The sequence below is a fragment of the Tamandua tetradactyla genome, chromosome 12, assembly GCF_023851605.1.
Source record: "Tamandua tetradactyla isolate mTamTet1 chromosome 12, mTamTet1.pri, whole genome shotgun sequence".
Taxonomy (NCBI): Eukaryota; Metazoa; Chordata; class Mammalia; order Pilosa; family Myrmecophagidae; genus Tamandua; species Tamandua tetradactyla.
Genome location: NC_135338.1, coordinates 82,148,391 through 82,174,369, shown reverse-complemented (window position 1 = coordinate 82,174,369; position 25,979 = coordinate 82,148,391). Strand labels below are relative to the sequence as shown.

The following is a 25,979-nucleotide window of genomic DNA, read 5'->3' as shown; positions in this document are numbered from 1 at the left end:
GCAGTGGCTGGGCTCGCGCTCGGCTGCGGGGCTCGCCCCCGCGCTCGGGCCGGGGAGCGCGCGCACGCGCGGGCGGGCAGGAGAGGGCACAGCGCGGAGCTGCGCGGCGGGCGGCCCCTGCGGAGCAGCGGCGCGGCGGCAATGGGCACGGGCGCCGGCAGGGGTTGCGGGCGCCCGGTTGCCCGGCCGGCTCCAGGCGCGCGGCAGTCGCAGCCCCGCCAGCGCCCGCGGCGCGCGAGGAGGACGTCTCCGCACCCAGTGCAACTTGCCTCGGACCCTCAGTGAGGCGAGGGGTCGGCCAGGCGCGGCGTGGGAGCGGGAGGCGCGCGGGTGCCCGGCGCTATGCCCCCAGCCGGTGGCCCCCGCGCTCCGCGCCCCGCCGCGCTGCCCCGCAACCTGTCCCGCCTGCGCGAGTGCCCGGGCCGCTCCCGCATCGTGCTGGCGCTCGGGGCCACGCAGATGGCGCTCGGATGCCTCATCGTGGCTGTCAGCTTCGCCGCGCTGGCGCTCACCACCTCAGCCCGGGTCCGCCACTCCTGCCCCTTCTGGGCCGGCTTCTCGGTGAGTGCCTTCGGCGGGCCGCCGCAGGTCGGGGGTGCGGGGCGGGGACGGTGCCCGGCGGAGGCGCGGGCGCGGCGGGGCTGCAGCGCCAGGTGAGGTGCGAAACTCTGGGCAAAAGCAACTCTGGGAACCCAGACGCACCACTTTCTTGGCATTGCTCTTTCCTTCCTAGTGCAGTGATCCCCAGAGTTACTTTTCTTAAAGGCTGCAGAAGCCAGGCGGCGGGAGGGACCGCTGGGCGAGGATGGGCAGGGCCATGGGGACTTTAAAGGACGGAGAAGCCAGGCGGCGGGAGAGACTGCCGGGCGAGGGTGGGCAGCTGGCGTGGAGACCCGGGCATCCGGCTGAGCAGACGCGTCGGAAGCGGGGAGGTGGCATCCGAGGCGCGGGTGCCTTGGGTGCGGGAGCGTTTCTGCGAGCTTAGAGCCTTGGCGGCGGCGTCCATATGAGGGTCGGGGGCGTCGGGTCGCACGCGGATACGTCGGGCGGCTGGGGTGGCCGCTTGCGGACTTGGTGCCGGGGACTTAGTGTACCCCACCTGAGCAGGGAAGGTCGAACCGGTGGGCGGCGGGATCCGCAGGCACCCGCAGCCACGTCCGGGGGGCGTGTTTTCTGAGATCTGATAGCGAGGATGACCCCTAAATTAGCGAAAACTACTTAGAGGTCGGTGTTAAAGAAAGTGACCATCCCTAAGAGTTAATTGTTGCCATTTTATAGCATTTTGTTGAAATTTGAACCCCTCCCTCCATATTAATGAAGAATAGACACATGGAAATGGGAAAATACGTGCAGTGCAGGTATTTATAAAGAAAGGCACTTATTATGGGCACTGGGGGCATCTGTAACTACGTTTGGTTTATGGTACAGAAGTGTATCTTATAGGCTTCACCTGTAAACTCAGTATGTTTTAATTTCATCTCCTGAAATCCAAACCCAAACCTTTATATTGAATGTTTTTGATCTTTGAAATGTAAAAATTCTGTCCACTTTTGCTTTTCTTTCTTTTTGGGGGGTAGGTGGGTATGTGGGTAACAGCCTTTGTGCTCTAAGTCCATTGCATGGCTTTTGAGATGAGATCTGAGCAAACCTGATTCTAGAGCACCCTAATCAACCCAGATGTGGCCATTCTTCCCGATGGGGTGTGAATTGTCAGAGCTTTGTCAAGACCACAGGTGATCCTGGGAGAGGCTGATTAGCCTGTGACCACATCTCAGCGTTCAAATAAACAGAGGAGGTTCCAGGGAGGAGCAGGGAGCTGTGATTCAAAGGCTCCCCTCTATATAGCCTTCACACATCTGTTGCTCAGTTTTTAGCATTATTTAATATGCATTGTTTTCATGTCGTCTGTCTGGTGAGGTTTATATTTGCTCGAGCCAGCTTACAGGTGGCAGGCGGTTTAAATGAGCCCTTTCCTGAATACTCCCTTCCCCCAGTCAGCCTTAGCTGTGGCATTGATGCTCCCAAGAAGTAGGAAGAGAGCTGCATGCTGATAATAAACCTAAAAAGAAAAACATGCCTTGTGCACAGTGGGAAAGCTTTTTATGTGAAAAATGCACATTCACTACGTTGTCGACCATAGAGGTAAGCAAATATGTGAAACAGTAATTCAGTTTAGATTTCCAGTGTTTTTCCTTTCAAAAATGGTTAGTTTTAACTTTCCATTATTCAGAGTCATTCCAGAAATGTTTTATTGAGCATTTGCTACATGCAGACGTTTTTCTAGGCTTGGGGGAAAAAACAAGAATGGAACAAACCTTGCTTACTGTTTAGCGGTTATATGGTAAATTCTGCCCTAGGGCTATCCTTGCCCCCCCCCCCCCCATTAAAGCTGTTTTCTCATGAACTCGCTTGTTTTCGTCAAACTGAATCCAACACAAACACCTTTAAAATTCTTTCCATACCATGTATATGTTTTCTTGTATATTGCTGCTGCCCTTTGCGGGACTGGTGGGTGGTTCTGGTTATGTTGGAACAGGTTGGCACTTTGTGTGGTTGTGGATGGAAGACCCTGGCTCCTTGCAGTGTACCTGTCCCCCTAGTCTGTAAATTGGCAAAATGCTATTTTTCCTTTGAGAATGGTGCTTGGAACCAGAAGGAAAGATAGAGGATAAAGACTGAGACGGTATAACTTAGAAATGCCTGGAGTGGACAGTGATGGTGATTAAATGTACAAATATAAAAACATTTTTGCATGAGGGAGAACAAATGGATGCCAGCATTGCAAGGTGTTGAAAATGGATGGTACATAGGAAAAAGTAGGATCAGCCCAAGCTATAGTAAATTGTAACATTGTAATACGCTTCCACTAAATGTAACAAAGGCTTTAGGCCAAAACTAAACATCAGCAAGAGGGGAAAATGAGAGAGGGTTATGGATTCTTTGCCGAAGGAAAGGAAATGTCTTCATAAAAATTATGGTGGCAAAGACATGACTATTTACGTAGGTTGAATTGTATGATTATGAATGAAATTATTTAAGAATGAACAGAGAGAAACAAGTACTAGAGAAAATCTGGAGAAAGAGAAAGACCTACTCAGTGTTGAGAGGAAAGTGGAGAGGTGTAGCCCCTCTGGAGGGCAGCGTGGTGGTTCCACAGGCGTCTGGGGATGATGTTGCCATATGATCCTGAGACCCCGTTGCTCAGTATTTACCTGGAGGAATGGAGTGTGCGGACAGGAGTGGACATTTGCACACCGGTGCTTATCGTGGCAGTGTATGCTATTCACAATGGGTGGGGGTGACCTAAGGGTACAATGACTGAGGAATGGAGGGGGAACTGTGGTGTTTATATACAACGGACTATTGAGTGGCTGTAAGAAGGAATGAAGTTGTGAGGCATGCAACTAGGTGAATGAAACTTAAGGGCTGTATGTTGAATGAAATGTCAGAAATGAAAAGACAAATATTATCATGTGTCATTCATATGGATTAACTATAATATACAAACTCAAAGAATTGAAGTCACGAGCATGGGTTATCAGGTTGGGGCCCATTGTAAAGGGTCCTAGATTGTAAGCTCTTACAGCAGTCACGTCTGTTCTGGAGTTCTGACTGATGTTTCTATATTCTAGGATGCTGAGCTTTTTTGTGTATAACCAGGTAGTTCCCTGGAACTCTGAATATTTATGTGACACCTGAGACTCAGTTAGAGCTCTGAAGCAATGAAAGTCAGCAGTATCCCATACAATTACAATTTAAAAAGTTGAGAAAGGAAGCAGACTTTGAGTAGAGATAAGAAGGAAGCAGATCTTGATAGGACTAAGGTAAATCAGAATACAGGGCAAAGGATGATATTGACTATTTTAAAACTTCAACTTCTGTGTGACGCCAAAGGAAAAGGTGTTTATTTACTGCAAAATTTATATTTTTGATAACACATTATCTAGCTGAAACTGTTGAACTGTGTTCTGGTAGCCTTGATTCTTGAGGAAGACTATAAATATAGCTGTATCTATGTAACTTTTACAGTGTGACCATGTGATTGTGAAAACCTGTGTCTGATGCTCCTTTTATCCAGGGTTTGGACAGATGAGTAAAAAAAATAAGGTTAAAAAATAGGTAATGGGTAGTGAGAGGGAGAGGTAAGTGATATGGGATGTATGAGCTTATTTTTTTTCTTTTTAATTTCTTTCTCTGGAGCGATGCTAATGTTCTCAAAAGGAGCATATTGAAGAATATATGACGATGTGATGATATTGTGAGCCATTGATTGTATGCTATGGTTGAACTCAATGTGTGTGGATATTACTCAATAAAAATATTAAAAAAAAAAAAAAAGAATGGCTACTGGGTGTGTTTGGCTTTATATCTGGGGTTTAGGGCCGCACTCTGGTTCCATCGCATCTTCTAAAGCAAGATGTGTGTGCTTTTTACCTGCCTCTGATTTTGTCAGCCTTCTTTGTGGTTTGTATGTGGTGAAGAATCATTATTTAAAAAGCTGCTTTGATTTAAGAGAAACTAATACCTAAGAAGACCAGCTCACATTTATTGAGCGTTTTTGCATGCCAGAGTTGTACATGGTATAATGGCCTGTTGCACTGGTGGCTCCCCTGGACCCTTCATTCCCTCTCTCTTTGTCATAGCTTTCCCTGAGCTGCCATGACTAATACCGCAACCTGGTTTTGGCTCATGGTTTCAGAGACTAGAGGGCTTGTTTCCTCCCAATATTAGTAGCACGCTGGCTGGCTGACGGTCCTCGGGTTCTTTGGCTTTCCTGTCACATGGCGATGTCTTCTCCTTTCTCTTCCAGATTGCTTCTGATTGTTGGCTTTGAGCTCCTCCCTCCAGCTTTCTCCCCCTGTGTCTGAATGTCTTCTGCTTGTAAAAGACTCTGATAATCTAGTTTAAAGTCCAACCTCATTCAGTTGGGCTGTACCCTAACTAAAGTAACATCTTTAAGAGGTCCTGTTGACAATGGGTTTGCATACCCAGGGATGGGGATTAAGATTAAGAATGTGTCTAAATCATACTCTCCATCAATTTGGACCAAGCCTCTGAATTGCCGTTAGTCAGTAAAATACAGCAGAACTGATGTCTCAGGGTCAGGTCTAAGCCTTAAAAAGTCTTGGCAGCTTCTGCAGAGTAAACTGAGGTTAAGAGGGGCCAAGAACTTGCCCCTCAGTCAAGGGGCACTCAGCCAAGAAGTGAGCAGCATCGGGTCTGGACTCAGTGACTCTAATCCTAACCAGTAGACTTACCTGCTGCTGGGAGGAGGCAGAAGGGGAGGAAATAAAGCTAGCGATAAAGGGCCGGCCTTGGCAAGGAGGCCTGTCTCTTGTAGGAAAAGCACAAAACTGCTTGCAAAGGTGAAGCTCCAGGAGAGATCTGAGGAGGAGGAGAGGGTAGTTTTGGCTGTTTAAGGTTGGGGGCATTTTGGTAAAGTTGGAGACCGGTCAAGTCTGGGTCAGAGGGAGCAGCTCTGGTGATGAAGGCTGAGCTGCCCAGTGCCACTCATTTTAAGACCTCTTTCAAATGCTTTTTTCCTACCCTGGGGATCTAGGAACCAGGCCATCCAGCCATTTTGAGATCATTTCTCTTGTGGAAGAATACCTTGCCCGTTTTGAGAGATGCTGATCTTTATCAACAGTTCAGAAAACTAAAGAGCTAGGTGGGGATTTTGAACAGTTATCCTTTAAGAGAGCTGTGTCGTGATGGTCTTTGAAGTGTGACTAATATCCAGGACATCAGAGACAAACAAGCACATTGTGAATAATCCATGTTACCAGTTATATATATTGATATAGACATGGTTATTTGGAACTGACGCGTGTGTGTGTGCCTGTGTGTTTTCCTTTTTTTTATTAAAGTTTTTTTCATATAGTATAACATATATGCAAAGCAAAGAAAGAAAAAGCAATAGTTTTCAAAGCACTCTTCGACAAGTAGTTGCAGGACAGATCCTAGAGTTTGTCACTGGCTACCATTCCATCATCTCAGATTTTTCCTTCTAGCTGCTCTAAAACATTAGAGGCTAGAAGGAATATGTATATATATATATCTTTATATATATGTACCTATTTTTATCATCATAATCTACTTTTTCCCCCTTTTTTGTGAAAAATAACATGTATACAAAAAAGCAATACATTTCAAAGCATATCACAACATTAGTTGTAGAACAGATTTCAGAATTTGGTTATGGGTTACAATTCTACAATTTCAGGTTTTTACTTATAGCTGCTCTAAGATGCTGGAGACTAAAAGAGATATCAATATAATATTCAGCAATCATATTCATTTGTTAAACCCTACTTTCTCTGTATAACTCCACCATCACCTTTGATCTTTGTGTTTTCCTTTAAAAGAAACTGCATTGGATTTTTTAAAAATTTCAAAGCAACGTATACTTGTTGCAATAACTGAAAACAAATTGAAGTGTACAAAAAATTAAATGACAACCACTGTCTCCTTCTATCCCAATTGTATGCCCATAGGTAACCGGTGTTACCTGTGTTGCTTTCCTCTACGATCACAAACATCTAATGGTTTTTTTATATATCAGAAATATTGGAATACATTTCATATATATATATATATATATATTTTTTAACATGGGCAGGTACCGGGAATCGAACCTGGGTTCTCTGGCATGGCAGGCAAGCATTCTTGCCTGCTGAGCCACCGTGGCCCGCCCCCTATATATTTTTAAATTCCAAACGTGGGATTATGCCACACGTACAACTCTGGCTTCTTCTTTAATGTCAAATGAATATTCCCAGGCATAACCCATTATTTTTAATCGATGTGTAATAAATAGTCCACAGTATGGATTACTATCATTGATTCAGTTATTCTCCTCCTGAGAATATTGTGGCTTTGTCAGTTGGATGTCTCTACAAACTGTGCTGCATATCCATCCCTATATGCCAGGGCTTGTTTTCTGAAGATGTACATCTCAAAGTGGAATTGTTAATGCATTGATATTCAAATTTTGAACTTTGTTTGGTATTGCCAGATTAACTTCCACAAAAGACTGCAGTCATTCCCACCCCCAGAAGCATTATATAAGAACATTTTCCCACTTCCCTGTCAACCTGGCATGCTTGCAGTCTTTAACATTTTTGTTAATCTGATTTAAGGAAAAGGATATCTCATTTTTTAATTTGATCTGAATTTCCATGAGTCCTGGAGAGTTAGGGCATCTTTTCGTATGTATACTGCTCATCTGCAGTTTTTCTTCTATAAATTTTGTGTTTATGTCATTTTCCCATTTTTCTGAGTTGGCTGTTATTTTCTTAGCAATTTTACGGACACCTTGTTTTCTAGGAATATTGGACTCTTGTCGTTCTTAATATTTAACTGCAAATATTTTCTCGCAGTTTTCCAGTTCTCCTTCGGCTTTGTTTTTTGGTGTCTTTTTCTATGAAGAAAATATTTTTAACTTTGACATAGTCAAATCTGCTACTTCTTTCTTTCACAGCTTCTGGGTTCTTTTCTCTTGGTTCAGAGGGCCAGCATTACCACAGTCTCACAAATGTTCGTCTGAATTTCCTTCTAGTGTTGTCATTTATTTTTTACATTGAAGTTCTAACTCATCCAGAATGTATTTTGCAGATGGCTTAGAGAAAGAGTCTAATTTTATTTGCTTTCAGACAAATAATTAATCATGTCAGTCCCATTTCTTCAATAAACCATCTTTTTTCCAACTGAAGTGCAGCGTCTCCTTCATCATATGTAGAGTCTTCTGTACATGTGTTTCTATTTTTGGAATCTATTCAGATTCGCCCTCTTGTCTATTTTAGAATCAATACCATATATATTTTTTTAATTAAAATTTTTTTTTCATATTGTTTTGATTATAGTAACTTCATGGTGCGCTTTACTGTCGGGTAAGGCACGTTCCTGTGGTTTTTATTTTCAAAAGTGCCTTGACTGTTCTTCCCCATGAACTTTAAAATAACTGTGTCTGGTTTCTGGTAAGAGTCTCTTAGGATCTGGACTGGAATTCCATTACCACTAAGTGTCAGTTTTGGAAGGGTGGATGGTTTTATCATATTCAATCTGTCAGTTCAGGAACGTCTCCATTCATTTGTTCCTTGTTTTGTGCCTTTCAAAAATTGTTTCACAGGGATGTGTTCATGGTGTCAGAGTAGTTTTCCCATCTCCTCTAAACCCCACAGGAGAAATGAACCAATCAACAAGGTGGCCATAGCAAAAGCTCTCAGAAGACAGTGTCCATGGAAGTGATGGGGATTCCCCCGGAGAGCCAGGACACAGGCAGGTGTGGTCCAGCCACCATCACAACAACAGCAGCTCTGTGTGGGGAGTGGTGGGAAGTGAAAGGGGACTCTTGACAGGCTGTGAAAACCAAGGATCACCAAGACTTACCTGGAGAACCAGGTTCTTTGGGTGAAAACTTTGGCGGCCTGAGCCAAGAGCAACTGGCAAAACTGGAAAGGTCTTTTCAGGCTTCTAGTTATAAGAGAGAACAAACTGCACAGAGATAAGAGTGAATCAAGGTGATGGGTCAGCCTAAGTCCTAGAGAATCTTAGAAATGCATAAGCCAGTCCTCCCTTCTGGGATAACAGAGCCTCACTCGTATGGTAAATTACCGGAAACAGGAAACGAATTGAGCACATTCCTGTGGTGGTGATGGGGTGGGGAACCCCCCAAAGAAAGAGCTCTCACTCAGTGCTCTCACAGCACAAGATGACTTCAAAAGCTGAGAGCACAGCCTTGGAAAACAAGAACTTGAGAACTCTAACTGGAGCAAAAGACTGCAGGCAAAATGTCTTTCTGAACTTTACAAAGGTCTGGACAAACAAATGAGTGCATACTCATTTTGGGGGTCTTTCACAGATCAGTAGGGCCTGGCTGTGTAAACTATCTTAACCCAAACCTCCCCTGCCCCCATACCTTAGGTATTTTCCCCTAATGGAGCAGGAAAATCTGCTTCATTTTGACGTGGGGAACCAAAAAGGAATACAATCCAACCTTGTGCAAAATTCATTCAGAGAAAAATGATGAAATGAACTTAATAATCATTCTATAGGAAATGAGAACACACTAGAAAAGTGATAAATTTATATTTCATTATAAGCTAAAGGAAAAGTTTTGAGAGAACATAAATCAGAGATAGAAAATCTCCCAAAGGATGTGGCTGGATTGCAGGAAATTATAAGATGGAAACAGAGAGAGATGCCAGGAGAAGAAATGATATTCAGCAATGAAGACTAAATTAGAAGGAACACAAGAGCAAATGGATACCATGGTGTGCTGGTTTGACACTGTTATGTACCTCAGCAAAGCCATGTTCTTTGAATCCAATCTTGTGGGTACAGACTTACAGTGAGTGGAATCTTTTTAGGTTGTTTCCATGGAGATGAGACTCACCCAATCATGGGTGGGACATTGATTAGATTATTTCCATGGAAATGTGGTCCTGCCCAATTCAGGTGAGTCTTAATTAGTTTACTGGCATCCTTAAAAGAGCTCATGAGAGAGAAAGAGCTTGGATCTGATACAGAAAGCAGAGAAATGAAACCAAGACACAGACATTTGGAAATGCTAAGCTAAGAGATGAAATCCAGAGTTTGCCCCAGAGAAGCTAAGTGAGGGACCACAGATGCTTCGAGTGAAAACCACTGGAATTGGAAGCTGAAAGCAATGAACTGGAAGCAGGGTTGATGCTTCTACATGCCTTCCCAGCTGGCAGAGGTGTTCCAGATACTGGCTGCATTTCCTCCAAGAAGGTATCCTCTTGTTGGTGTCTTAATTTGGACATTTTTATGGCCTTAGAATTGTAATTTGTAACTTAATAAATCCTCCTTATAAAAGCCAGTCCATTTCTGGTATATTGCATCTGGCAGCTTCAGAAAACCAGAATACATAGAAAACATAGAACAACGGAGGATGAAGAGGAAGAATCTGAAAAAAAATAAAGGGATGAAATGAGTTAGAAAGTAGTAAATACAGAAGACAGGCAAAGGACATCCAATATATGTATAATTAGAGTGTTCAGGGAAAGGAAAAGAAAGCAATGGCCTAAAATAAATATTTAGAACTATAATGCAGGCAAACTGTCCTGAAATAAAAGACTTGAAAGGATACTTTGTGTAACTGAAGTCAGTGCAAAATGGTCAACACTGAGATATATCCTTGTTAAGTAATGAACTTTAAAGATAAGGAAAAAATCATTTGGGCTTCCAGATAACATGTATTAAACATTTATAAATATTGTGCTATGGAATTATCACAGCCAAATTTCATGTTAGAAAATAGGTATATAAAGAATAAATAGTATTTTTAAAAGTATTAAAATATAATTTTAAAAGTTTAAAAAAATCTGTTTTGAAATAATTTCCAGTTTAAAGAGAAGCCAGAACAGAACTAAGAACTCTTGTATTCCTTCACTTAAATCCCCTGATTGTAAACGTCCTTCTGCGTTTGCTCCATGGTTTGTGCTCATGCACTTTCTCTTTCTCTATGAACAAAAAAATCCACTATCAGCATGCTGGTTTGAAAATGTTGTGTACCCCAGAAAAGCCCTGTTTTAATTCTGATCCAATCTTGTGAGGGCAGCTGTTTCTTTTAATCCTATTTCGATATTGTAGGGTGGAAACTTTTGATTAGATTATCTCCATGGAGATGTGGCACACCCAGTCGTGGGTGTTACCTTTTGATTAGATGGAGATGAACTCTACCCATTCCAGATGGGTTTTGATTAGTTTACTGGAGTCATTTTAAAAGAAGAAACATTTTGGAGAGAGAGGGACAGGCAGAGCTGATGTATACGTTTGGAGATCAAAATAGAAATACAGAAATAGCCTAGGTGTTAAGCAAGGACTAACAGAAATAGCCTGAAGCTGAACAGAAGAAATCTCCAGCCCCAGCAGAGGCTAAGCTAAGAGATGAAACCCAGAGTTTTGTCCTGGAGCAGCTAAGTGAATGCCCACAGATGCTTAGAGAGAAAGCCACTGGCATCAAAAGTTGAAAGCAATGGAACCAGAAACAAGGACTAGCAGATGCCTTCCACGTGTCTTCCAGATCACCCTTCCTTGAGCCAAGGTATCTTTCTCTGGATGCCTTAGTTAGGTCATATTTAATGGCCTTAGAACTGTAAACCTGTAACTTATTAAATTCCCTTTTTAAAAGCCATTCAATTTCTTATATATTGCATCTGGCCGCTTAGCCAACTAATACAATCATTCTTTTTCTTATCATTTAGGGAGCAAGCTGCAGTTATGAAGTCCCATCACCCCTAAAAGTTCCGTGTGCATTTCCCCCAATCAAGGGCTTAACGAGCAAAAGTGACATAAACCCCTCCACATCAGAAAATCAACATTGGAAGAACATCACCATCCAATCTATTGCCCCAATTCCAATTTTACTAACAGTCCAAATAGTGTTGTTTTTTTTTTAAGGATCCTATCCAGGAAAACGTGTGCATATTATGTTACCTGACTCTCCTTCAATCTGGAACATTCTTCAGTCTTCCTTTGGCTCTCAGCCTGGGTTCATCTGATGTTTTCCCCTGGTCAAGCTCAGGCTATGCATTCCTGGCAGAACTATCCAGAAAAGCTGCTGGGTTCTTCTCAAGTACATCACATCTGGAGGCATTGACGCCACCCCTCCCACCACTGGTGATGCTTATCTTGTTTGCCTGATCACGTTGGTATCTGCCGGGTTTAGTCACTTTGAATTCACCATTTACTCTTTGATAGGATTTTGTGGAGAGGTATTCACAGATTATGCCAATATCCTGTTTATCATCAAGCGGCTATCCACCAACCTTTGCATCCATCCGAGTCAGCCTACCTCTTTGGTGGTTACCAAATGATGATTTGCTCTTTCTGTCATTCCTTCTACATTTATTAGTTGTTATTGTTCTGTAAGAAGAGCTGTCCCTTCTCTCCCATTTATTTATTCATTAATTTTTTTTTTTCATGGGCAGGCACTGGGAACCCAACCTGGTCTCTGGCATGGCAGGTGAGAATTCTGCCATTGAGCCACCATCACACCTATTCATTAGTTTTTAGGTGTGTATCAGTAGTTACCTATTTTATTCAGTGGGCTGAAAATTCTAAGCTAAGAGGTGAAACCCAGAGTTTGCTCCAGAGAAGCTAAGAACCTACGGATGTTTGGAGAGAGAGCACCTGGAATCAGAAGCTGTACATAGAGAGCCTCTAGAATCAGAAGCTGTGCACACATGGTAGTGATGGTAGCACAACATTATGAGCATAATTACCAACACTGAAATATATGTCTGCATGTAATTAAAAAGGGAAGTGTTATGTTGTATGTATGGCAAAAGAATAAGAAATTTAAACTCCTGGTATAATTATAAAAATATGCTTTCATTAATTGTGGCAAATGTACTACATCAACGCAAAGTATTAATAACAGGGTGGCATTTCAGTTTGCAAAAACTGCTGGAATGCAATATACCAGAAGTGGATTGGCTTCTATAAAGTGGATTTATCAAGTTACAAGTTTACAGTTCTAAGGCCATAAAAATGTCCAAACTAAGACATCCAGAGAAACATTGACATTTTGGACTCCTCTGTCAGCTAGGAAAGCATGTGGCTGGCGTCTGCTTGCCCTTGATCCCAGTTCCACTGCCTTCAGCTTCTGATTCTAGGGGCTCTCTATGTACAGAGTTCCTATTTGGAATGATAGGAATGTTTTGGTAATGTCATTATCTATTTTGTGCTTAATTTGTCCTCCTGCCCTATTATACTGTATACATTTCCTGATTTTTCTGACACAAGATGTTCCAGGCTTATCTTATACTTTTTTCTTGCCCCGGTCCTGGAATCTGTCATTTTTCCAAGGAGCCTTGATGCTTTTTTGATTGAGGGTATTTAGGAACCAAGGTCAGAATATTTGTGTAGTTACAACTTGAGGGATTGGCTATTATAAAGTGGATTTATCAAGTCGTAAGTATTTTGCTTCCTTGCTAAATTCACTTATTAGTTCTAGGAGTTGTGTGTATGAATGTGTGCTGGTTTGAAAGGATATATTACCCTAGGAAAGCCATGTTTTAACCCTAACCCCATTTTGTGAAGGCAGCCGTTTCTTCTAATCTCTATTCAGTACTCTATGTTTGAAGCTGTAATTAGATCATCTCCCTGGAGATGTGACTCAATCAAGAGTGGTTGTGAAACTGGATTAGGCGAAGACATGTCTCCACCCATTTGGGTGGGTCTTGATTACTTTACTGGAATCCTATAAAAGAGAGATTCAGAGATAGCAGAGAAAGACAACAGAGAACACTATGGAACCATGATGCATGTGCATATGTTATGGATTCATTGGGAATTTCCAAATAGTTATATGTCATGTATGAATATGGACAGCTTGTTTCTTACTTTCTGATTTGTATGCTTTCTATTTCTTTTCCTTTAGAGTGTTATTGTAGTGATTACATTGATGTATTTTATAATATTGAACCAGGTAAACACTGGTCATTTTTTTTTTAATATGCTGGTGGATTCAATTTACCAATGTTTTGTTGACAGTTTTGTCTCTGTACTGATGGAGGATATTGATCTTTAGTTTTCTTTGCTTGCACTAATTTTGTCTGGTTTTGGTGTCAGTGTAATGCTGGCCTCATTAAGTTAGGAATTGTTGCTTCCTTTTCTATTTTCTGAAAGAGTATGTAGAATTGTTGTTGTTTCTTCTTTAAGTATTTGGTAGAATTTGCTACTGAAAGCACCTGGGCCTGGAACTTTTTTCCAGAAGGTTTTAAAATACAAATTTTTTTCTTTAATAGTTATAAAACTATTTAGGGTGTTTAATTTACCTTATGCACATTTAGTAGTTTGTAGTTTTTTAGGAATTAGCCTTTTTCATTTAAGTTGATGAATTATGTGTATAGTTATATTTTTAATGTTTGTGGGGGCTGTAGTGATAGCTCCTCTTTCATTCCTAGTATTGATAATTTATCTTTTCATTTTTTTCTTTCTCAATCTTGTTAGAGGTTTATTGATTTTTTTCAAAGAGCCAGCTTTTTGTTTCACTGATTTTGCTCTTTTGTTTCTCTCTTAATTTCATTGATTTCTGCTCTTATTTTTTTTTTCTACCTAATGCTTTCTCTGTTTATTTTGTTCTTGCTTATTTAATTTCTTCAGGTGGAAGCTTAATCACTTACTTGAGATTTTTTTTGTCTTTTCTAATGTAAGCATTTGGTGCTATAAAATTCCCACTAAGCCCTGCTTTGGCTACCTCTCATAGATTTTGATAAGTTGTGTTTTTATTTTCTTCTAGTTTAAAATATTTTCTAATTTCCTTTGAGGCTTCCTCTTTGACCCATGGATTATTTAGAAGAGTATTGTTTAATTCTAAGTGTTTGGATATTTTCTTGTTATTCTACTGCTATTGATTTCTGGTTCATTACCATTTCGGTAAGAGAATATACTTTGTTTCAATTTTTTCAAATTTCAAAGTGTCTTTTAATGTTAGTTTTGTTTTGTGGTCCAGAATATATGTTGTATCTTGGTGAATGTTTCAGGTGCACTTGTATATATTTTATTTTTTTTAGGTGGGACGTTCTGTAAACGTCAATTGGATTTAGTTGGTTGATTGTTTAGTTCAGTTCTTGCATATCCGTGATGATTTCATCTCCACTAGTTCTGTTATTGCTCTAATATATTTTTGGATTTCTCTATTTCTCCTCTCAGTTTTGTCAGTTTTTGCTTCAACTGTTTTGATGTTTTGTTGTTCGGCACATGCACGTTTAGGACTGCCTGTCTTTGTGAATCGACTCTTTTATCATAACATAATGCCTCTTTTTATCCATGTTAATTTTGTAAGTCTAATTTATTTAATATTCATTAATACAGCCTTTCAAGCTTTCCTTTGATTATTGTTTCATGGTATATCTTTTCCCATTTTAAAATTTTAAGTTGCATAGAATTATATTCACAGTATGATCTTTGTTTGATAAGCTGGGTCTTTTTTTTTTTTTTTTTAAATCTATTCTACCAGTCTCTTTTAATAAGTGTGGTAGATTATTTAAATTAGCATAATTATTAATTTAGGTCATTTTGTTCATTTTCTTTTTGTTCCTTTTCCTTTTTTTCCCCTCTCTTTTCCCTTTCCTGTTGTCTTTTGAGTTATTTGAAACTTTTTTCTGATTCCATTTAAATTCATCTATTACATTTTTGGCGATACCTATTTGTGGATTTTTAAATGGTTTGCTCTGTAGATTACAATATGCATATTTAAGTGTTCACAGCCTGTTTAGAATCATTGTTTTACCACTTCAAGTAGAATTTAGACATCATATCTCCTTTTAGGTCTCTCTGTCCTCTTTTATGTTGTTGCTTTCATATATTATATCTAATATAAGTTTTCTTACATATTCCGTCCATGTACCTTGAAAGCACTTTCAGACAATGTTATGCTTTAAAGAGCTCATAGGAGAAGAATAGTCTAGGATATTTAACATTTCTTTTGTTCTTCCTCCATTTTTTGCTATTCCAAGTTTCTTTCTGGTATCATTTGCCTTCTGTCTAGAAAATTTCCTTTAGAGATTAAAATTTTTTTTATTAAAAAAATTTTTTTTGGAGCAACTCAGTTTGGTGGCAATGAAGTCTTTTAGTTTTTCTTTATCTGAGGAAGCTTTTATTTAACCTTTTTTCCTGAAAGGCATTTTTACTGGATATAGAATTCTCAATTGCTAGTTCTTTCCTTTCTGCCCTGTAAAGATGTTGATCTACTTCCTTCTGTTTTCCACATTTTCTGATGAGAACTCTGCAGTTATTCAAATTGACGTTCCCATACAGGTTGATTGACCCTCCTGCCCTTTCCATTCTGCTTTGAAACTCATCCAGTGGATCTTTTATTTTGGTTATTGTATTTCTCAGTTTAAAATTTTCTATTTGGTTCTTCTTTGCAACTTCCATTTGTTTTCCTAGATGTACTGTCTTCTCATTGATTTCCAGAGGGCTTGCCTTTACTTATTAGGGCATTTTTATTAAAGCTGCCTTAAAGTCTTTGTCAGATAATTCCACAGTATGTGTCATTTATTGTGTTTTCCCATGTTAGTTGTCATTTTCCTAGTCCTTATATGTTGAGTGTGATGGTTAATTTTACTTGTCAACTTGGCTAGCCTGTAGTACCCAGTTATTTAATGAAACACTAGATATTGTTGCAAAGATGTTTTGTAGATGTACTTAACATCTACAGTCAGTTTACTTTAACTGACGTGGCTGAGTCTCATCCTATCAGCTGAAGTCCTTCAAAGCAAAACCTCATGTTTTCTAGAGAAGGAAAAATTCTCTTTCAAGACAGTGGCATAAATTCCTGCTGAGTCTCTCACCTCCCGGCCTGCCTGACATATTTTTGGACTCAAAACTGCAGTATCAACTCCTGCTTGAGTTTCCAGCCAGCTGGCCTGCTCTGCAGATTTCAGATTTGCCAGCCCCCACAGTTGTGTGAGCCAATTTGTTAAAATATTTCATATATATATCTCCTATTAGTTCTGTGGTTCTGTTTTTCTCGAGAACCCTGGCAGATTGACTGCGTAATTTTGGATTGTCTCCTGGACATTTTGAATATTATGTTACAAGTCTTTGGATATTGTTTAAATCCTATGGAGAATGTTGCTATTTTTGTTTTAGCAGGCTGGCCAGCCTGGGGGGTTTAGATAACAACTGCTCACCAGACTTCTTTGGGCTTTAGTTCTAAGGTCAGTTTAATTTCCAAAGGCTCTGTGGTGTTGTTCAGATGTGTCCTGCAGGAGTTGCAGCTGGTGGCTAGTCTGAGTGCCACTCAGTGGTTTTGGGTAGTGTCTGTCCCCAGTTCTGTTCTTAAAACTTGTTATGCTGCTTCAGATTATAGCTCCATGTGGACAACTCAGGATGAGCCCAGGAGGTCATAAATAACTTGAAGAGATCTTTTTCCCTGGCTCCTTTCTCTCGGCGATGTTTCCTGTATTGTCTGCTTCCCGAATTCCAGTCCTTTGGCAGAAATGCTGAGGTCTGCTTTGCTGTGTACTGTCTGTACCTGCATATGCCGTGCAGTGGGAGGACACGGAGGAAATCAGCAGCAGAGCTTTGCCCTGACCTCTTCGAGCCAAGCTCTTCTGACCAGAGAGGAAGGTCCCTTTCCCTCTGAGTTTTGGGGCTCCTCTGCTCTGTGCTGCTCTCACTTCGCCTCTGCTCTGGTGCTGCTTGGGGAGTGGGGGATGAGAGAAGGGAGAAAAGAGAAAGAAAGAAAATGGAATAAACAATGGGGGCTTTCTTAATTATCTCTGGGCATTAGGAGGTACAGTTCCCATCCTTTCTGCCAGAAGTAGGGAGCTTCTTCTGGAGCCGACTGTCTTCGCTGACACTCATGTTTAGGTTCTGAGTTGAGGGAAAAAATGCTGAATTGCCACTTATGTGGTGGAACTTTGAATTCTATTGTTCCTCTCCAGTCTGCCTGCTATTTTACTTTTCAGAGTTTTTGAATATCTACTCTTTGTCTTCTGTCAGGTTTTAGAGCTCATTCAATAAGAGGGGCAGGATGGTATATGGGCACTTCATTAAAAAAAAATGTTTTATTCAGAAATCTTCACCCAGATATAGAACAACCATAGTATACAATCAGTGGCTCACAATATCACTAAATAGTTGTGTATTCATCACCATGATCATTTTTAGAACATTTGCATCGCTCCAGAAAAAGAAATAAAAAAAGGAAAAACTCAAACATCCCATACTCCTTACCCCTCCCTCTCATTGAGCAGTATTTCATTCTACCCAATTTTTTATCCTTTATCTTCCTCAATTATTTATTTTTTATCTTTTTTTTCTCTCCTCTGTCCAGACCCTGGATAAAAGAGCATCAGACACAAAGTTTTCACAATCACATGTTCATATTGTAAAAGCTATATAGTTATACAACAGTCTCCAAGAATCAAGGCTATGGAACACAGTTCAACAGTTTCAGGTACTTCCCTCCAACCAGGCCAATACCCAATAAACTAAAAAGGGATATCTATATAATGCATAAGAATAACCTCCAGGATAACCTCTCGACTCTGTTTGAAATCTTTCAGTCCCTGAAATTTTATTTTGTCTCATTTCTCTCTTCCCCCTTTTTGGTCAAGAAGGCTTCTCAATCCCTTCATGCTGACTTTTGGCTCATTCGCCAGAGTCAGGTCCCATGTAGGGGCAGGGCAGTGTGTTCATCTGCTGACTTGGCTTAGAGGGGTCACATCTGAGCAACAAAAGAGGGTCTCTGGGGGTGACTGTTATGCATAATTATAAGTAGGCTTAGCTTTCCCTTTGCAGGAATAAATTTCATAGGGGCAAGCCCCAAAATCGAGGGCTCAGCCTATTGAATTTGTTGTCCCCACTGCTTGTGAGAATATCAGGAATTTGGGGAAGTTGAATATTTTCTTCTTTTTCCCCAGTTCCCTACAATATCACTAAAGGGGACTTTGCAAATACTTTTTTATTCACTGCCCAAATGACTCTGGGGTGTTTCAGGGCATCCCACTAACCTGTACAAACCAAGAAGATCTCATGGCCTAGTCAAGATCCCGTGTAATTATGGTGTTCAACTAAACTGACCTTACAAGTTAAATTAGATAGTGTGCTACCCAAAATATAAATTTTGCACCAAATAAACATCTCTCCCTTTGGTCTTGCACAGAAGTTGAAGTTGAAGTTTGAAAATATGGGTCGTATCATCCTTTACCCTGTATGCTGATTTCCCTTGGTTCTATCCAGATCAGCCTCATTCATATCTCTATTTGAAGTCTGATCACTTTTTCAGCTTTCTAAACAGTTACCGTATGGGTTAATGTTGACTATGACTTTCCTAGCTTCAGCGTTCCAACTCTGAGTCTCAGGTCTCACTTAAATATCCTAAGTTTCAGGGAATGACCAGGTTATATACAAATAACTCAGTATCTCAGAATTTAGAAATAACAGTTACAACTCTGGAATAGATATGACTACAGTAAGAGCTTATAATCTAGGACCCTTTACAGAAGGCCCCAACCTGATAACCCATGTTCTCAACTTCAATTATTAATATTAATATTATAGTTAATCATATGAGTGAGGCATGATAATATTTGCCTTTTTGTTTCTGACATTTCATTCAACACACTGTCCTTAAGTTTTATTCACCTACTTGCATGCCTCACAACTTCATTCCTACTTGTGGCCTCTCAGTAGTCTGTTGTATGTAGACACCACAGTTCCCCCTTCCATTCCTCAGTTGTTTTACACTTAGGCCACCTCCATCCGTTGCAAGTCTGATGGCATAAACACCAGTCTCACTTCATTTTACCTGGACTCAGAATGTAAATGTTTTTAGTGGACTTACTGTAAGAACATGTGAGCTGAACATTTTATATGCAGGCAGTTAATTGACTTTGAAGAATAAAGGCCATAGATATATAGCTGTGGACTTGGAAGACAAATGACCCAATGAGCATTTCTTAGAGCATGAACTCTAGAGAACCATGAGATGATTGGAGAAGCTTTCCATAAGGTGTGTGGGTGAAAGTGACTATATTTATATGTAAAACTGAGACTGAAGATCACATTACAGGGACAAGATCATTGATAGGTGTTATATATTCTGGTTCTATAGAAATTGTACAACTAACAGAGAAATGGGAAGAGAGGGGAAAGTAAGCAGAAAGTATAATAAGCTCCTGAGTTGCCACATGCATGACAGCTGGGAGTTAAAAGCTGTTTTCTGAAGTTGACATGTCAAATAGCAGGTTAATTTATTTAGGATTGCCAAGATTGAGGCTGTGTCAATGCAGTGGCTGAAATTCTTGGTCTGGGCAGAGCAAGGGAGCAAGGAAGAAGTGGCCTAGTGAGTTTCAGTATTGCTGAGAGTAGGTAGGTTATAGTATCTGAAAGAAGAATTTGCTAAGGAAGTTATACAAGGTGCCAATATAAAAGTAGTAATAGAACCAAAAACCTTCCAACATACTTAAAGATATACAAAAAGAGAACAAGCAACAAGAGTGCAGCCCATATACTAAAAGATTTTGTTTAGGTGTATCTGTATTTTAAATATCAGATTAAGCAGTTTGGATATTGGCTACTCTGAGGATGAACCTTGATGTTTCTGTTTGCTAATGCTGCTGGAATGCAGTATATCAGAAATGGATTGGCTTTTACAAAGGGAATTCATTAGGCTACTAATTTACAGTGCCAAGACCGTGAAAATGTCCAAATTAAGGCATCAACAAGAGGAGACCTTCACTCAAGAAAAGCCGAATGTGTCTGGGGTTTCTCTATCACCTGGGAAAGCCCATGCTGACATCTGCTGGCCCTTGTCTCCCATCTTCTCCATGGCAAACTCTGGATTTCATCACTGCACTTAGCCTCTCCCGGGCTGTTTTTTGTCTCCAAGCATCTGTGTTTTCTCCACTTGGTGTCATCTCCCTGCTCTCTGTATTGACTCTGAGCTCTCTCCGTGTTTTCTATCTTTTATTCTCTTCATAGTGGATTCCAGTAAAAGAATTAAGACCTGCCTTGAATGAGATGGTTCACATCTCCATCGAAACAACCTAATCAGAAGGTCCCACCCACAATAGGATCACCCCCTCAAGATCAGGTTAGAAGAACATTTGAAGATATCACGTTGAGGAAATAAGTCAGATACAAAAAAAGGACATATTTTATATATTCCATTTGTATGAAATAGCTAGAATATGCAAATGCATAGCGGCAGAGAGTAGAGGACAGGTTATGAGGGGCAGGAGAGTGGAAGAGAAAACAGGAAGTTAATGCATAAAAGGTGTAGGGTTTCCATTTGGGGTGATGGGAGAGTCCTGGTAATGGGTGGTTGTGAGGACAGCCCAACTTGTGATTGTGATTAATCCCTCTGAATGGTATGTTTGGGAGGATTGAGATGGGAAAGTTTATGTGGTCATATATGCTTCTACAATTAAAAAAAAAAAAAGTAACTAAAGGGACAGTGGAAAATAAGTGCAATACTTGAACCTGAACTAAATCTGATAATGGAGGAGAAAAGGCCCGAAAGGATGTTACTGTAACATATGAAAAAATTGGAATATGGATCAAAACCTTTATATTAATGTTAAAGTCCTTGAACTTGAGAACTGTACTTAACTTGGTTAGGTAAGTGAATATTCATGTTCTTAGGAAATGTAAATGGAAGTATTATGTGTTCATGGGCCTTGATATATACAGCCTACTCTCAGATGTTTAGAAAATAGATAGATGGGTGGTTAGAATGATCTAACAAAGGTAACATAATGTTAAAATTGGTGGCTCTCGGTGTGCTGGGCATGTTGGAGTTCTCTGTATGGGTTTTGTATTGTTTTTGCAACTGTCCTGTAAGTTTGAAAGTCTGAGATTATTGAAAAATAAATGGTTTAAGGGAAAAAAGATTAAACTATCTTGCAGCGCTGAGATCAGTATATAGATTGTATTAATATATGTAAATGGACTTAACCTCATTTAAGAAGTTTTTCAAATTGGCTAACAAAGCAAAATCCAACTCTGTGATAGCTAGAAGGGATAAACCAATAACGAAAAGATTTAGAAAGGTAGAAAATAGAAGTACTGGAAAAGATATACTGGGGAGATTCGAATAAATGGAAAGCAGGCCTCTTGATATCACGTAAGGTAGAATTCACATATTCCTAATTATTTCTGATAGAAGATAATGTTCTATCTTCATATTTTGCTTTTCCAATCAGGAAACATTTTTGTAGGAATGCTAAATATTTTAACAGGCAAAAAAGTTTGTGGTTATGCTATAGCTGGTGTACCTTTCTTGTACAAAATGTACGAGTACATTTAGTTGTTTAGCTTTGCATTGTCAATCAGATTTTCTCTCCTCCAGTACTTATTACTCTTATACAGAGAAACATGGATTTTTTTGTTTATATATCTTATATTTAAAAGAACTTTCTTTATTAGTTTTTTTTTTTTTTTTTTTTTTTAAAGGAAAGACAGAGAGAAGGAAGGAAGGATAGAAGGAAGGAAGGAAGGAAGAAAGGGAAACATTTTTAAACATTTTCTTGTTTTATTGTATTCTGTTTCTCCGTTTTTGTTACATGGGCTGGGGCCGGGAATCGAACCGAGGTCCTCCGGCATAGCAGGCAAGCACTTTGCCCGCTGAGCCACCGCGGCCCGCCCTATTAGTTTTTTTTAAGCTCAGGAATTTCTTGAGTTTTCGCTATTTGCATTCATATAATCTATAAGAATATTGTTTCTTCATCTTCAATATTTATACTGCTTATTTATTTTTTATTGTATTAGTTGATACCTTCAAAATAAGGCTGAAAAATAGTGCAAAAGGAAGAATTCATGTCTTATTTTTTGTTTTAGTGGGAATGGCTTTAGTATTTCATTGCTTTAATATGACTCCATAGGGTACACTTGCTTGAAGCTTTAATGAAGGGAAGAGGTACAGTTTATATTTCTTAGTAAATAGGTTTTGTTGATAAACTTTAAATTTTTTTCTAATTTCAAACTTGAAGGAAAATTACAAAAGTACAAAGAATCCTACATACCTTAACCCAGATTGACCAGTTATGAACATTTTGCCTTATTTACTTCCCCATTCCTAGCCCCACAGCCTCCATCTATCCATTTCTCTATGTATTTTTTTTTCCTGAACCATTTTGCGAGTATGTTGTAAAACTCATGCCTCTTTGCCCCTAAATGCTTCAGTTTATGGCTCCTAAGAAAAGGATGTTCTCTCTGTAAACATGGTACAATAATAACAATCATGAAATTACCATTGATAGAATACAGTTATTTAATCTACAATCTATCTTAAAATTTTTATCAATTGTGCTCAAAATGCTCTTTATAGATATTCCCCCCACTGGCTCCCTGTCCAGTTTTCAAATTGGGGGTTTAAAAAGTCATGTTTCTTTTTAAACAAAATAGAAGAAGTAGTTTTCTTCTATTTAGGATTCCTATAAGGAAAGTCTGTTAAGTTTTTCAGATGGTTTCAGTTATATATTTATACACTCTCCTGGCTTTTCTCCACTAATTATTGACATACTAAAGTGCGTTGATAGAGTTTTTAATGTTGAATTACTTTGTGCTTCTGAAATAATCCTTATCACTTTTCTTTTAATATATTACTGGAATCCATGTGCTATTAAATTTAGAAATTTGCTTCTATAGTCATGTGTGCATAAGTGTACACTGTTATTACTAGATTTTGCTAGATTGCGCTGGCTTTGTAAAATAAATTGGTGTGCCTTCCATATTTTTCTGGGTCTAATATAAGAAAGATCTGTTCTTTGTAAGTTACCTCATCTGTAAAGTCTAGTGTCTATTTTTAATGATAGTTGCTTAACGACCATTTGATTTTCTTACAGGTTCTTGTCCTATCCAAATTTTCCTCTTTAGCACATTTTGGCTCTTGGTTTTATTTATATTTTGTACTTCTTAAACATTGTTTTATTATAATCATTTTTATTTATCATTAATTTCTACTCTTCTTACTTACTAAATGCCTCCTATAGAGCATTTGTTTATTTTCTTCTTTTTAAATAGATTCATCAGTTATATACTTAACTATGTTCATTCATTGTTTTTTTGTTTTGTTGTTTTTACATGGGCAGGCATAGGGAATTGAACCAGAGTCTCCAGCACGGCAGGCGAGAACTCTGCCTGCTGAGCTACTGTGACCTGCTCTGTTCATTCTTTTTAAAATAATAAAAATAATTACGGTTATAAAATTTTGTTCTGGTATAGATATTGGTAGTACATAAGTTTCAGTTTAAAAGTCTCTATTTTACATAAAATTTTAGATATTTATTTAATTTTAAATTTTCCTTTGATCCTGGAATTCTGTAGAGAGTGTTTCTTAATTAGCCTGTAGTATTTTTTGAGAAGTAGCAATTGGGGATCATTGTTTCATTCCTGATTTCCTGTTTTAGTTTATGCAGATTATGAAATTTCTGCTTTTTGTAATTCAGCAGTTTAGAAATTCAGCACAGGTTTAGTTATTTCAAATTTTAATCTTTTACAGTTTATTTTTCTGTTTCTCATATGTCAGATTGTTGTAGAAGTGTGTTATAAATTGGCCTCTATTTTAATTTTGAATTCTTGTACTTCTGTCTTTGGTTGTATGTATTTTACTTTTATGGTCTTTTGTGTGTAAATGCTTATGAATATATCTTATTTGTTGGTGATATTTTTGTCATGATATAGTATACATCTTTGTTTTGTTTAAAGCATTCCATATTGGATTAATATCATATTTTTGCCTTTTTCCCTACTTTATACATTAGATATTTTTTCTTCTATTGTAATTTTTGTAATCAGTATCTTTTCAGATTGACCTACCTGTTTAACAGTTTCTTTGCTCATTGTTACCTCTTAACATCCCTTTCCTTCTTTCTGGTTTAAAATTTATGTTTAGTCAAGGACGTCTTTTAGTAGTTCTTTAAGGAGGTTAGTCTTATGCAAGCTTTCCTGGGTATTATGAAAACTTGCCATGGTATATCAAACGACAACCAGCAGTATTTCTGAAGACCCTAAAGAAAACCTAGGACTCTATCTAAGACTCTGTAAAAGTTGTACTTACTAAGTTTACTTTTCAGAAACTTAAAATGTCCAGATTAATACTTTGCTAGGTAAGCCCTGAAACCCAGAGTTACCAGTCTGTCCTAGAACATCAACCAGTTGCATCCCCCTGCCCCATAATGTCAACACCCCTTTTCAACATGAAGAAGTTAGAATGGTCATTGCCTAAATATCCCTGAAGATTGAGAGACTGATCAAATGAGAGGGAGGAGTTGTAACACAGAAATTAAGATTTAACAAAGGGCTATGACTACTGAATCATTATATAGATATTTCTTTTCAGTTTGTAGTGTATTAGAACAGCCAGAAGAAAATACCTGAAATTGTGGAACTGTAACCCACACTATACTTTGAAATTTATAACTTTTTTGTATGTATGTTATATTTCACAATAAAGAATGTTTTTTTTTTTTTAAAGAGGTGGTGGAACGTTTTCTACCCTGTCCTCCCCATTGAATGTAGGGCTGAATTAGCTCTGTCAGTAGGTGGCCAAGGCTATCCCCCTGGGAGATGTCACCTTTGGCGATTGGGCTGGAAATAGGCTAATACCCTCTCCTCCCATATTGTGTGTTAATATGAAGAGAGCTTGTTGGGGATTGAATCATGTCTCCTATGTGAGGCACGTTCAGGTTCTGTGGATGTGAACCCACTAAAGAGGATCTTTAAGGATGTGATTGGTTAAGGTGTGCCCAGACTGAGTGAGGGTGGACCTTCATCCAACATGGCTCGAGTCCTTATAAACAACGGAAATCGGACACAGAGAAAAAGCCACTGAGGAAGCAAGAAGCTGTAAGTCAGAGCCTGGAAGAGAAAGAAGAAGACACCACCATGTGACAGAAAAGCCGGGGAACGAAGGATAACCAGCAGCCAGTCCTGGAATGTCCCAGTCTCTGAGAATTTTGGACTTTTAGTCTCTGATTTTAGACTTCTAGTCTCAAGACCATGAACCAATAAGTTCCCATTGTTTAAGTCAATCCATTGTATGGTATTTGTTTTAGCAACTGGGAAACTAACACACAGCTCTACTGTGGGGCATGAGTTCTCAATTTGGAAATTGAATATCCAAAGAGGCATTATTTCTTTGAAGAGTCCAACATTCTTTTGGCTTCTGCCTGGGAACAAACACCAGAGTTGTAAGTGCTGGGGTGAGGGCCTGGGGGCCCATCTATAGACCACGAGCCTTTAGTCACGTGGCTTTGGGTCCCTTTTCCAGTCGACTCTGAGGCTCAGCAGTGTGCATCATCTTACTCCCTCTAAAGCCTGCTCTCCCACATACTCTGAGACTCTCCCTCTGCTTCCTTTGCCTGGATGGTTCTTAACATTTTTTCCTAACTTTCCACGTCCTTAGCTCTCTCCTCTTCTACCCAAATTAACTGCCTCAGCAGGAGAACCCCAAGGGGATGACTTTGGCAGGCTAAAATGTGTATTAGCAGAGC

At 39.4% G+C, this 25,979-nt stretch overlaps 1 protein-coding gene across 1 annotated transcript in view; it reads left to right on the top strand.

Moving 5' to 3' along the window:
- Window positions 1-342: 342 nt before the first annotated feature.
- ENTREP2 (endosomal transmembrane epsin interactor 2) overlaps window positions 343-25,979 on the top strand; it is a 512,187-nt gene continuing 486,550 nt past the window's right edge. The window contains exon 1 of the mRNA XM_077122379.1: window positions 343-561. Coding sequence (XP_076978494.1) covers window positions 343-561 — 219 coding nt within the window. The remainder of the gene's footprint in view (window positions 562-25,979) is intronic.